This window comes from Apis dorsata, unplaced genomic scaffold, assembly GCF_000469605.1.
Source record: "Apis dorsata unplaced genomic scaffold, Apis dorsata 1.3 scaffold_1001, whole genome shotgun sequence".
In the NCBI taxonomy this organism is placed as follows: domain Eukaryota; kingdom Metazoa; phylum Arthropoda; class Insecta; order Hymenoptera; family Apidae; genus Apis; species Apis dorsata.
In genome coordinates this window covers 117,051-132,610 of record NW_006264102.1, presented here as the reverse complement: position 1 = coordinate 132,610, position 15,560 = coordinate 117,051, and the positions used below count along the sequence as shown (strand labels likewise).

Here is a 15,560-nt window from a genome sequence, read left to right as displayed (position 1 = left end):
TCTTTATAATAAAAATAAAATATTATAATAAAAATAATAAATAATATATATTTATAATAAAAATAATATATTTATAATAAAAATAAAAATAAAATATAATAAAAATAAAATATATGTTGATATTTAATTATTTTTTTATAATAGATTATATATTATAGATATAATAGATTATATATGTACAGTATATAATATTATTATTTTGTTAATATAATATTATTAATTATTATAATATATTATTAATATAATAGTATTATATGTAAATTAAAGTACTTTAAATTACATGAATCTAATAATTTGATAATTAAAAAAATATTATTTTTTATCAAATAATAAAATGTTAGATATATTTCAGCTAACTACATAATATTTGAACACTGAAATAAAATACACAAATTAATAAATATTACATATCCTATTGATTGAATTTGATTTGCTTTAATATAACTTCACAATAACATCAAAAATTGTAATTTCATTCAATAAATTCAAGACGATAAAAATCAAAATTGATTTTACAAAAAAATATTTTAGAGATGATTATTATTGTTTTATTTAATTATTATTTATAATAAAGTGATAAATTTTTATCAAAAAATAAGTTAATTTTCCTAAATATGTTATTCTAAATGGCTAATATTTAATATTTTTATTAGCATTTTTATTTTATTTTTTAATTTGTTTTATGTTTCAAAGATTATTAAATCGAAAATATTTAATATAAATTTAAACAATATTTAATACAAATAAAATAAATCATAAAATATTTCTTATTATTTTGTTTAAATTCGAATAATGAAGAAAAAGAAATGAATGACACGTTATTAATATAAGTCGAAGTTTAATTACGGTGTATGTGTATCAGATCAATAAAATTGTAGATAAATTATTTCATCTTTAATTTTGATGATTTTTAAATACATTACAGAGATTATTATTTTAAACAACTTTTTCTACATATAACCGGTTGATCTTAGTTTTCGAGATATTTATAAAGAAAGATTGTTATATATTTATACAATATAATTTCATCAATATGTATCACATTTGTGATAAAGTATTAGTTGCTTATTAATTGTTTATATAAATACATCATGACGACTGGCATTCAAAATGTATAATAACAAAACTATTATCGTCATATTTACACATATACATATCTATCATACTTATATATATCTATTCTAAAGAAGCTAAAAATAACATAAAATAATTCTTGAGCAACCGAATTTATAATGAATTAAAGTTATAATGATAATATTAATCTCATAGTATCTATTGTTGTAACATTGGTCATTGTAATTTCGATTCGAGGTTATTTATATTTTATTTTATTCTTCGGATTCTTTTTAGATAAATATTAATAACAAATTTTGCGGAATATCCAAGCTCCGCATGGGCTTGAGATATTTTCATGAAAAAGTAACTTTTTGATTGGTTTATTGTATGTATTAGCTATTAGCGATGTGTTCATACCATAAAAATAATGATCGCATGCTTATGCACACACTGTTATATATATATATAGATATATATATATATTTATTATATTTATTATTATATATATATATATATATAGACACATATATATAGACAAAATTCTATATTACTATAACAATTTTTTTTTTTTTGCAAATATCTAGAAAATTATAGCCGATTGTGTATTTCCAAAAAATATATACAAAACAAATTTTTTAAATTTAAAGAGGAAAATAAATGGATTCTAAATTTAAAATTTTAAATTTATGTATTTGTTAATTTCGAAGATATTAATAAAAAATTTGTGCTGCAATATAATATTGAATCTTGACTATATAAACATAGTTACTTATAATATATTAAATACCGCCTACATGGTTATCAAATATATCTTCGTATCTATGGTTCATTATCGCATCATCAAATAAATAATCGATGACACAATACAGAAACGATATCAATCCTAATATGTTTTATATATGATATCCCAAATGAAATCAGTTATTATAACTTCAATTATCAAAGTCACACATTACTAAACAATGCATTTATTTACTATATAGATTAAAGAAGTATTAATTAAATTTAAAATAAACCAAAAAAAAAAAAAATAAATAAATAAATAAAATAAAAATAAAATAAAATAATATTTTCAGAATTATCGCGTTGCCAATATTTTACGTGAGACATCTTATAGATGTTCATTTTTTATAGAATTATTATTGTTATTATATCATCGTTATTCAATGATCATATTATTATTACAAAAATAGCTTATAATTTATAATTAAAGATTGGCTGAAAAGTAATAAATTTTCGCTTGAATTTTCTAAAATAAAATTTTTAAAAGATATAATTTTGAGCACTGTGTGAACACTCTGTTTATAACTACATTTTTCTTTTATGAACATGGCAAATATACATAAATTTACTCTACAGTTTTGAACAGCGAGAAAAATTCAAAATGGATGAACATCAATGATAATAATATGTATAACTTGTAATGTATAACTTGATGCTCTTATAAATTTGAACTGTTTCTATTTCAGTATAGATCTGCCTTTTTCTAATTTTCATTTCTTTCAAAATTTAAAAAAACATTCAAGGATATTCATTTTCAAAATGATGAAATCAAAGCAATGATTTCTTTTATCAGTAGGTCAGTATTTTTAGGTCAATTTTTTATTAAGATGAAAAAACTTGTTGAAAAAAATAAGTAAATATATTAAAATCAATGGCGATTACATTGAAAAATAAATATAATATTTTTCAGTCAAACAATCTTATTTTTTCTTTATTTCTTCTTTGTTTTATAACTTCTTTCGTTTTGGAGATATAAATGAAAATTATTTTTATTTTTCAATTGACTTTCTTATTATTTTTTTGTATAGAATTCAATGTATTGTTTTTTTTTTTATTAATATCATATATTAAAAATACTCGAAGCTAAAATTATAATTTTATTCTTTTTCTTAAATTTAGGATTTCATTCTCATTTTTCCTCTGCTTTTTAAATTATGTCAATCAAAAATTTATACTTTTGAAAATATCTTTGACCATCTATACACCATATATCTATATACTATAGATATAGGAAAACATTATTCATAAAAAAATTTCATATTCTATAATATATATTTAAAATTATCAGAAATAAATTAATTTTTCTGCAACTTAACTATAGATCTTTTCATTAAATTGTTTTTTTATTAATTTAACGAAAATATACATTATATATAGTAGCAAATATAATAATCATGAATATACATTTTTTATTTTTAGCAGTAGAATCCTATACGAAGATAATAAACATTGATTTCGTAAATAATGAAAGATATTACATTGAACATGTATACAATAAAAGATGAATTTTCTTCAAAGAAAAGAATGATTTTTTTCACGAAAATCGGCTAAATAAATTCTTCCTTGTTATTGAAATTCGAGTCTTATTTTCTTTAACTATTCGCTATTCATTTTTAATAATGACAAAAAAGTTTTAGTCAACTTACTGATTAATTTCTTCTATTATTTCTTCTTACTATCAATTTAATGCTTGAATTATGTTATTAAGAATATTATTTTGACTTTATTTTAACTTTATATATAACGACGATTTATTTTCGAATTATTTATAAAAAACTTTTGATATAATTATATAATTATACTGTAATAAATAATTATACTGTATAATTATGGATTTTGTTTTAATATTTGAAACATCGATTAGGAAGGCAAATCATATCAATCGAAAACTTATGAAATTTTATGAAAGATTATAATATTAATGATCCAAATTTTAATTTCCAAAGTATTAATAAAAATATATTATTATTATTATATTACATTCTGTTTATATATATATACAAATATATATATTTGATACGAATATTGATACAACCAATGAGATATTTTTGAATGTTTTTTTTTTTAAAAAACATCATGTTGTGATATCAAAGTTATAATGATAAAAGATAATTACTCAGGAATAATTATCGATTTTGTTCATTTTTAGAATTGTTAGAGGACAAGATTTTGAACAATTTTTTCTTTTGCACATTACTAGTTTTAATTTTTGAGGTATTTGCAAAAAAAAAAAATTATTACTATTACATAGAATTTCTGTCATATGTTTATGTTATATGTTTATGATTGCAATTCTAAATGCAAATAGACAATTTTCGGCTGAAAATTTAAATTAAATCTGATCTTAACATTATCTCAAATGTACTTATGATTCTTTTAATTGTTATTTACTTATTATGTGCGTGGGATATTTCTTTCAAATAAATTCAGAGATAAATATAATTATCGCGTTACTTTATGCTATATTAAATATATATATATATATAATATATATATATATATAATATATATATATTTAATATATTTACATTTGCAAATATGTATTTTTTTTTTTTAAATATCAATTATATTTATGATTTAATCATTTTAAAAATGTAGAAATCTCATTCAAAGATTAGAGTAATCTCTGACCGTCAGTCATCTTTAAGTTTTAAAATTTGCAAAAGATTGTTGCTACTATTATAATATTAAAGAACAAAAAAAAAATAATTTATATAATATAATTTAATAATCATATATATATAATAGATTTCGAAAAAAAAAAAATAATTGGATTCTATGTATAAAGCCATTTCATCCGAAGTGACTAGATGAGATAAGTCTCTCTTTAGAACCAGATAGAAAATACATGTTATATATCTCTAATAAAAATTATTTTCTTTTTTTTACATAAAATATTTCGACATTGTTTACATATTGAAAAATTCTGAATCTGAAATCATGAAATTAACACTTTTAATAATTAATTTTATAAATCAAATATTGAATCCAATCATGTTTGTATATTATAATAATGTACAATTTTGTATTGTTTTACATATCTTTCGCATTCAATATTGTTTTTTTTTCCGGGAATATCATAATTTTCTTGAAAATTTTATTGAAAAATCTGAAAAATTTATGAGATAAATCTTGCATAACTATTTTCCATATGTTTAATTTTTTTAAATGTTTTGTTATTTTTTTTTTTTGTTTAATTTTTTATTCTTTTAGTTATAGATTTCTTTTTTCGATATTTTTTCTTTTATCAATGTTTTCAAAAGATATTAAAATGATAATACTTTTATATTTTTCTATATTTTATATTTTTTTAATTTTAATATAATATTTTTTTATATTTTATATTTTTTTAATTTTATATTTTTTTATATTGACTTGTTGAATTATATCCATCGAAGTAAGAAATAGATTAATTTAATTCAATAATATTTGTTCTCTACTATAGAAGTTTCTATATTAGGATTTAGTTCCATAATTTTATTAACATTTGTAACATATTATTCTAATTGTTATCCTGACGTTCTTTTTCAGTAATTTGGATTAAACTTAATATATAATATATTTTTATAATAAGCCATCTATTTTGTAAAAAATCGAATCATCTAACACAACAGACAGAAAATAATGATTCACTTGTTTATTCAATAATTATATGATAATAAGTCATTATATAAATTAAACATAATCTCTGAATATTATGTTAATGCATTTCGAAAAAATCATTACTTTTTGGTAAAATGTCAATAAATTATAATTTAAAAGATACGTAAAAAATTTTAAAGAATAAACTTATCTGATTTTTTTTATTGAAAACAAGCAAAAATAACACTTGATATATTTTGTAAAGAATATATAATATATTATTAAAAATAATTGAAAATTAGAATATTTTATTTAGTTTTTGCGATTTCTTCCGAACTTACTCTTATATAAAAAAAAGTTATCCAAAATTTCGTTTTTTATATTTCAAATCAAACATATTTTATATTAAAATCAAATGAAAATCAAAATGAAATGATGAGATATATTTTTTTCTATATTTTTATATAGATAAATTTCGATATTGCAATTTTAAATAGTATGATATTCGATTTAATGCAAATTATAATGATTTGTATTTAATAATAAAAATTTAATTAATCTAAAATTCGTAAAACTTTTCATACAACTGTAGAAATAATTAATTTTTTATTTTAACAATCTTTAAAGTTTTTTTACTTTTTTTGCTTTTTTTTTTGCTTTTTTTGCTTGTAGAAAGATGAATTTTATCTGTTATATATAATCAAGATAGGATATTTCAAGCTACTTAATTATTTTTCATAAGTTTTCCTTTCTTCTTATTAAATTTTAATTTTTTAAAAGCTTTAAGATAAATATAACGATTTAGTATAATAACAATAATAATTTTAATATCTTAATATTACTTATTAATATCTTAAAATAAATAAATATTCCGTCAAACGAATTATGAATATAAAAAAATGAATATAAAAATTGTTACATTAGAAGAAAAATTTGATATTATTGAGAAATATGAATATGGTGATAGAAATTCAAAAATAAAACAAGATATCGATATGTATGAATTTATAGTGTGGAATATTATAAAATAAGATGAAAAACTGAAAGAGAAAGATAAAATTAGCTTTTTATGGTTTGCAAACATTTACGAGAAATGTTTATGCAATTATAGTTTAATAAAATATCTATGAAAATAATATGTTTAAAAATAAAATTGTTATTCTATATTTTTTTTAAATTAAAATTTATATTTCAAATATTTGAATAATGAATTTATTGGAATTTATTACTATCCTATTTATAATTATGTTTTTTTTTTAAATAAATTAAATCTATTAATCACTTTAAAAAAATTTGTTATTGGCAAATAATTTTAAAACTCTCGAAGTTATAAGCTAAAATCCTTGAAAATTACTACATTACATATCAGCCACAGATTGTTATTTACTTAAATCGACCTATTAAGCCTTTTATTCAATATTTTCTAAACGAAATCTCGAAATTTTGATCGAGTTCACTGGGAATTCCATTTTGTTGAACATCTAAAAAATGTGTTTATTTATTTCTTTTCTCTCGAAATTTTAACTCTTCAAAGTTCAAACTTTTCAAATTTTCGTCAAATTTTTGTCTTTTTGATTATTAGATATATTTTTCTCATTTCTTTTCTATTTATGAATAATTATTCAATTTTGTATAATTTATGAAAACATAAAATTTCTATTAAAGAAAACATTTTAATTATTATTTCAAACAATTATAAGAATAATGAAAAAAACATAAATTCTTATTATTAATACATAATTACATAATATGGTTAATAACATATAAATTGTTCTTCAATGATTTCATCTTTTTGATTTTATTTCTGGATTGATCTTTACCAGATGTTTCATCTTTGTTTTTACACATATACATAGGATGTTCATTTAAAAATTTCACGTTTAAATATTTTGAAAAGTGTATTATCAGAAAAAATATTAAATATAAATATAAAAGTTTCTTATTTTTTTTCAGAATAAGAAATTGCAAAAAATATAAATTTTTATTGGAAAAAAATTGAATAATATATTCAAATAATAAATAATAAATCAACAAATAAAAAATAAATAGCATAATTGTTGTTGAAAAATCAGGAAGAATCTTAAAACTTTTGTATTTAATTTTTTTTTGATAATGTTGGTTTTCAAGATAAGTTTTTTTATGTAAAGTTTTTAAATGAACATCTTAGATATTTCTATATATCTTTGGACTTTTATTTTAAACGAATCATTCTGAAATTTGTTTTTTGAGAAAAACAAAGTAAATCAAATTCAGATTCTGCGAAGAATGGCGAATTATCAATGATAGGTCTTATCGAAATATTGTAAGATAAATTCCAATTTTCTTAAAATCAATATTCAAAACCTTCGAACACAATATTAATATAGCTGAGCTATATTATTATATATTATTATTATATATTTTCAATATATTATATATTGAATTATTATTATATATTTTTCGTTGTATTTTAAATTTAGAAAAGTTAGGAAAGGATTTTAAATCTAAAATTTTAATTTATGCTATTTATTTCCGAAATGTTAATAAAAAAATATTATGATACAAAAAAATTGAATATTGCCTATATAAATATTAACATTTGTCTTCACGCATCGTCAAGTGTATGTGTAATAGTTATATGTGAATGATATAAGACTGTAGCGATATCAATCCTAGTATGTATAGAGTAAAAAAGTAAAATCCAAGTAAAATCCGTTATAATAATTTCAATCGTCCAAAAAATATTTTAATGAAAATATAAATTTAATGTAATATAATATAAATTTAATTTAATATAAGAATATTTATTATTTTTAATAAATGTATAATTCTTCGTCAACAATATCTGGCAATATCTATAGTAATTATTATTTTTATTATTTTTTCATTTATTTCAATTTCAATAATTAAAAAATGTTTCGATATATCGTACGCAACAAATATTCAAAATTATAAGTATATTGTTATATAGAAATAAAAAAGTGTTAGTTTTGATTTGAATCATATATATTTTTCTATCGACCATCGTAATCTTACGTCGTCATTGCATTGCTAAAATGTAAGAAAATCTAGTGCTGAATAGAATTATTATTATTAATTATATTATCGGCTACATGACATTCGATGATCATATTGTTATTGCGAAGACTATATTACTTATATCTATATAGATAGAATTCAATATATTGAAAATTTGTTATTAATATCTCGGAAATTAATAATTAAAAATTCAAAGCTAAAATTTTTAGATTTACAATCTATTCTTTTTCTTTTTTTTAAATTTCACGTTTAATTGAAAGCATACATTTTTCGGAAAAATATTCAAATTTTTAATTTTTAAATATAATTATATATATACGTAATTCGTGATAATGGATAATGAACGGATAAAAAAATTTAGTTTCTCATAGATTATAATGGACTTAAAATGTTTTAAATTCAATACCGATAAAAATAAAATATAAAACAATCTTTAAGCGATTAAAATTACAATATTTGAAATTATAATGAATATTAATATCACATTTGATCATAATCTATTACTTGTTTTATATTTTATTTTTATATTTTATTTTATTTATTTCACAGATTCTTTGAATGCACAAGGTTTAGATTTCATTTTAAATTTATTATAATCCATAAGAAAGTAGCTTTTTAATCAATATATTTATTACATTATTATTTGTTGACTGGACAGTGAAAGTAATAAATAAAAATATATGGATTTAACTGAATGAATATATTTAATTATGCATGATTGCGTATCTATTTACAAAACATTTGAAGTATGTGTATCGAAGAAAAACAAATAGATATCAACTATAAAATAGTGATGTTGGCAACATTCAATAATAAAACCATATAAAATTTCAGTGAACTTTAAATTTTATAACAATATTTTTAATACTGAAATATGTTTATAGAAAGAATACATAGACATATTTATATGTAGACTATCAGAGATGAAATATAATATAAAATATAATATAGATAAAATTTTATTTAATAATAATAACAATTTTTTTTTATAAATATGTTTAAAATAAAAACTAGACTATTGTTTTAGGAAAAAGATATATATATTATCATATATATTAAACAATAATAGTAAATAATAATAACTGTAATATATTTTAAAATCTTTATACTGTTTTTTTTTATATAATTATTATATTTTCAATTAAATTAGTGAACATATTTCTCAATAATATAAAGTTTTTATTTCTTCTAAAGTTTTATTTAAAAATATGATTTTTTTTATTTAAAAATGTGATAAATGTTTTATTATTCATATTCGTATTGTATAATGAACAAAACATTATTAAGTTTAAATAATCAAATGTTTTACAGGATTAAAAACTCTTTAAAAAATACTCATCTTTCTTATTTTTTATTATTCTGTTAGTCTTTTTTATTTTATCTTTGTTTTCTAAATAAATATTTGTTTTAATATTTCCTATATTAGATAATTTTTGCTAATTTTTCGTTTAGACCACATAGATCGTATGTGTTGTTTCGTTTCATTTCTCATCTCATGTTATTAGGATTAATATTTTTTTTTTTCTAAAATATGTTTCAAAATATTTAGAATGTTGCAAAAATCATAATTATTGAATAAAAAGCTTGGTATTTAAGATATAAAAAAAATAAAAAAAATAAATAAATATATAATTTTATAATAAATTTTTTCAAAGATTTCGAATAACTTAAATTTCAGAGTGGAAATATATATGGAATATATATGCGACGATTGAATAACATTCTACATACTTAGGATATCTTTCTGCATTATTGGAATTCGATAATGACTAACTTTTTTGAATCATATGATTTTAATATTTTTTTTTCGAATTAATAATAAAATATTTCAATTAAATAAAAAATTTATCTTTTATCATTATTATATAAAATGCTATTCAATTCAATAATTCGTTACTGTTTTANAATTAATTTCTTTTTAATGTATTATGTAATTTATAAATATAATTATATTAATTATTTTTTAAATTATTTATTTTTATTAATTATTTGTTTAAAATAAAAATTAAATATTAAATATTCATTGATTTATTTTATTCACTTTTTTGCATTCTTTAAATCAATAACTCTTTAACTTTATAACATCATTTTCATATTTTTATATTATTTTTAAAAATATTTGACATATTTAATTTATCATTAATGATAAAAAATAAATTTTATTAATATCAAATATAAAATTTTAGTATTATATAATTATAATAAATAATTATTCGAGATAGGAATTTTTGAATTTTTTAATATATTTATAATATATCAACATTCCGAATGAATTTTTCCTTTGGTTTTAATTTTCAAAATATTTACAAAAAAACGATTATTATTATTATATTAAATTTATTTTATATGTATACACAGTATATAATAAATATATATAATAGGTGGTATACTGATAAAAAAGCTAATTTCTTCATGTGTTTAAAATATTTCAAATTCCGAACTTGGAATTCCATAGATTCGAAATATAACATTTTAGATATTTCTGAAGAATTAGATTTTTGTAGTTTACTTATTACATATTAATAATTGTCATGTATTTACATTAACGAATATATAATAACGAAATAAATAGCAGCTGTATGCTTACATGCAATCATGATATGTATAAAAGGCATTTCATAATAATAATAGCAATTTTTTTTACAAATATCTTGAAAGTTAAAACGTCTCTATTGAAATATATTTATACATACATATATATATATACATATTAATGTATGAGCGTCTCTATTATACATATTAATTATTTACACGAGAGAGAGAGAGAGAGAGAGAGAGAGAGAGAGAGAGAGAGAGAGAGAGAGAGAGAATTTTTATATTGTAAAAAATAATTTTTACAACTTATCCAAAAATAATTAACCTAATTGTACACATTGGATATAGACATGATTAAATATTGAAATATGCAGCTTATCTAAATGTTGTATAAAAATCTTCACTTTTTTTGTCAATTATCGAATGGTGATAATCATAGTGATATTTTTCTAATATAAGATATTCTATATAAAATTCGATAATATCATAAATTATGACAGAACTATAATTCTTGATTGTTTTCAAGGATTTTATATATTTTATAATTTGGATTTACATTTAATGATTAGGCATTCTTTTTATTTCTCTATTTCTATTTTTTTTTTAATATTGTTTGTTCTATTTGTGCTGTTTCTTATATTACATTTTAATTTCAATGCTCGATTAATTTTGAAAAATTTAATTACTTGTAAAGAAATTAAATATATATATTTGATTTATCAAAATTACCAAAATCTTTTATATTTAAATAAATAATAATTTATATTTAAATAAAAATATTTAAATAAATAAATAAAGGAAATTCTATAAATATGAAGACTTATATCATTATAATATTATCGACTATTCGTTCAGTCAATTACTAAGGGAAAATAGTATTCATCACGTAAAATTTGGATAAATAATATTCAATATATTAATTATTTTATTGTATTAATCACTCAGTATGATATACGGAGCTAAATATTTTTGTATTAATATCTCAAAAAAAATAATTGATTAAAATGAAAATTTTATAATTTTATTTTTTGAAATTGACTTTTCCTTTGACATCATTCCTTCAAATTTCAACTATTGATATCAATTTTCGAATCTTTATTCTATTATATATATATATATAATTTTGTTTATAGATGTAAAACTTTCGATTAATAAACATTTTTATTTTTTGTAATTATATTCTAAAAAATCTTTTTGAATTAACCAATCAAATATGCTTTTCTTTCATCAGATTTCATATAAAACACATATATTTACATATATAAATATAAATAAGACTTTCTAAGTTTTACAAATATAGATATACATTAATATAGATAAGAAAAAATGTTAGAAAAATAAAAAAAAAAATTTTAATACTTAAAAACGAAGTAAATTTGATTGTTTCTGCAGATATGGGGAGTGTCGTAGGCAGTAACGTAAACATAAGCAACGTAACGACAAAGAGAATGGACTCAACGACGTTCCGGCCAGAAGCGACGTCAACCCTCAGTGAGCGGGAGCAACTTAAAATTGAATTTTACAAAACTTATGATGTTATGACTGGAGTCAGAATCGCAGCAACTCTCGGTGGTTTTTTCGGTCTTATGATCCTTCTGCTTGTTTATAAAAGCAGGCAAGTCATTTTCTTCACCATCTTTATTCTTTTTTTAATGCTATTCTATGCAAAATGTAATTTTAAATAGATTTTGTTTAAGATTTGAACATTAAATTATGCATTTATAAAAATTATCAATGCATATTTGAACAAAATTTATTTGGACATTTTTGCGAAAAGCATTGTCTTGAAATTTAAAAGGAAGGTGAAAAGTGGAAGAAAAAGACATTTTAAATATAAAATTTCAACTTTAGCTAATATTAATAAATATCTTTCAATTCTATACATTCAATGTTTATATAGATCTTATTAACATATTGAATGCTGTCCATTTTGACATTATTAATTAATTTATTTATTTATTAACATTATTACATTTTCGTTATAGTAATTATTGTCATCAATTGTCAAATAATTGATGATAAGATAGTAATTTCAATTTTTATAAAATTAATCTCCTATTTACTTGTTCATGTGAACATATCACGATAGTTAGTATCTAAATATAAATATATACTATAATATTTATCATTTATTATTTAATATTTTGTTAATAGAGAGCTTAGATATTCCATTAATTCTTCAGATCTAATTACGATTTCTTCGAAATGCGAAAATAAAATATAAAAAATTCTCAGACAATTGAAATTATAATGACCGAAATGATATTAATTTCATACTTAGTATTTTTTTATACTAATATTAATTATTGTAATCTTGGTCCAAGAGTTATTTTTAAAATTTAATTTTCATATTTCACAGATCCATTTCAAATTTAGTATGAATAAATACTAAGTATAATAATATTAGTTCATTTTTTGTACATTTTGGATATTGACTATGATATTTATTACATAATAATAGAAAAGTGACAATCATATATTGATGCATACACATTATCATGAATGTAATATAAGCAGCATTCAATGTACCAAAAAACTTTTTTTTAATATTTCGGGAACTAACAAATATTCAAAGCTACAATTTTATATTTGAATTTCCCTCTTCTCTTTATCATTTCTTTTAAATTTTTAGTCAATCGATCATTGTTTTTGGAAAATTTTTTGTTTTATAATTAAAAATATTTACAAAGCTTAATTGAAATTCATATTTCAGAAATATTTCGAAATTTTTTAGAACATATTTGCTTTAAAATTTTAGAAAATATTTGTTCCAATTTTTATAAAGATTTGTTTCTAATGCTGTAATATATATCTAATATTTTTAAATTTATGTGTTTAATTTTGTTTTAAGATTTTGTTGTTAAGATTTCTTAAAAAAATTTATCGGTAATAATGTAGAAAAAATCTAGAAAAAAATTTGATGATTTTGAAATATATTATAGAAGATGAAATTTTGAACAACTTTTCTCTATAATGGCTGCTCAGCTTTAATTTTCAAAATATTTGGAAAAAATAACTACTATACTAAAGTTTGCCTAGATGTATGCATCTGTTATTATGCTTATGCATCACATTTATTAATTGTTTATGTAAATACATACAATGCCTAAAGCTCACAATGTATAATAGAGTTAATGTCACATTTAATAAGTGACATTTAATAGTATCTATTTAATAAGCTATTATCTAATAAGCTTGGATATTCAGATTTATAATAGACAGATTTTATTTTGGAATTTGGTCAATCAACAATTGTTTTATATGAGATTATTTTATATAAAGAATCCGTATAATATCCAAGATCGATATGAATTGGAATTCAAATATTTCGAATCCATTATATAAAATTCACGAACAAATAATTTGATATGCTATTTATGATATAAATATGATATATATAATATATATATCAAATATTATAAATATTATAATATTATATATTATAAAATATATTTATAAATATAAATATATTTATACAAATAAATGACGGTCACATGTTTATATATACGCTATCATAAACACATATACATATAGATGAAATTTTATATAATAATAGCGATCTTTCTTTTACACATATTAAGAAATTTATTAAGCGGCGATTATATGAATATATCTTATTATCAAATTGTTCAAAACCTTGTCCTCTATAACATACTTTGAAATTATGGAAATTGATAAAAAATTCTTTTTTTTTTTTTATATAAAAAGAATTGTTTATTTATTTTAATTTTTAATTAAGATAAATAAATAAAGAAATGAATTTTCTTGAATAATTAAATATAATTTTCATTTCAAAATAGGTGAATAATTTTCAAAGATACTTGAAGAAAATTATATTTATTAATTGTTGTTAAAAAAGATATACACATAAGAGAAAAATAATAAAAAGAGAGTATATGAAACAGATGTAAATCGAGCAAACAATTGGAGGATCCAAGATTGACTGCAGCTGCAGCCGCAGCTGTAGCTGAAGCAGAAGCTGAAGAAAGAGCACTTGCAGCTGCTCTCGAAGCCATCGCTAGATTACCACCTAGACCAGATCGGGGTCCTAGAAGATCTCTCTGTGTCGAGGTCAGTTTATTTATAAAGCGAATTAACAATAATTATTTATAAAAAGATACATTTTCAAAAATCTTCAGATATGTTGTCAAAATTAATATTTTGAGTTGTTTATTATATATGACCACTGCTACCTTTTAGTTTATGAGATATTCATAAAAATATTTTTAATACAGAGTATTAATATATTCGTAGAATACCATTGAAGAATCAATTCTAAAAACCAAAACAATCATAAAAATATATAAAAATATTAGTTGAAATTTATTTATTATATTATGAATAATTGAAATTATGTCATGCGAAATAGAATTAAAATAATATTATTCCTATTCATCGCCATTTCTCTCCATTTATCTCCGTCTCATTTTATTTAACGTAAGCCTAAATTATTGTTTATAATTTAATAAATAAATTTTCAATCATTTCAAACATCATTTCAAACATTTTTACATATCATCTTTTATATATTTTTTTTTAATCTTTAAAATTCTATCTTCCAAAATTCTCTCACGAATATTTTAACA

At 18.9% G+C, this 15,560-nt stretch overlaps 1 protein-coding gene across 5 annotated transcripts in view; it reads left to right on the top strand.

Moving 5' to 3' along the window:
- LOC102681103 overlaps nt 1-15,560 on the top strand; it is a 53,995-nt gene that overhangs the window by 18,724 nt on the left and 19,711 nt on the right. For all 5 annotated transcript variants that reach the window (XM_006624231.2, XM_006624232.2, XM_006624229.2 and 2 more), the window contains 2 exons: nt 12,367-12,589; nt 14,880-15,045. In XM_006624231.2, coding sequence (XP_006624294.1) covers nt 12,367-12,589; nt 14,880-15,045 — 389 coding nt within the window. The remainder of the gene's footprint in view (nt 1-12,366; nt 12,590-14,879; nt 15,046-15,560) is intronic.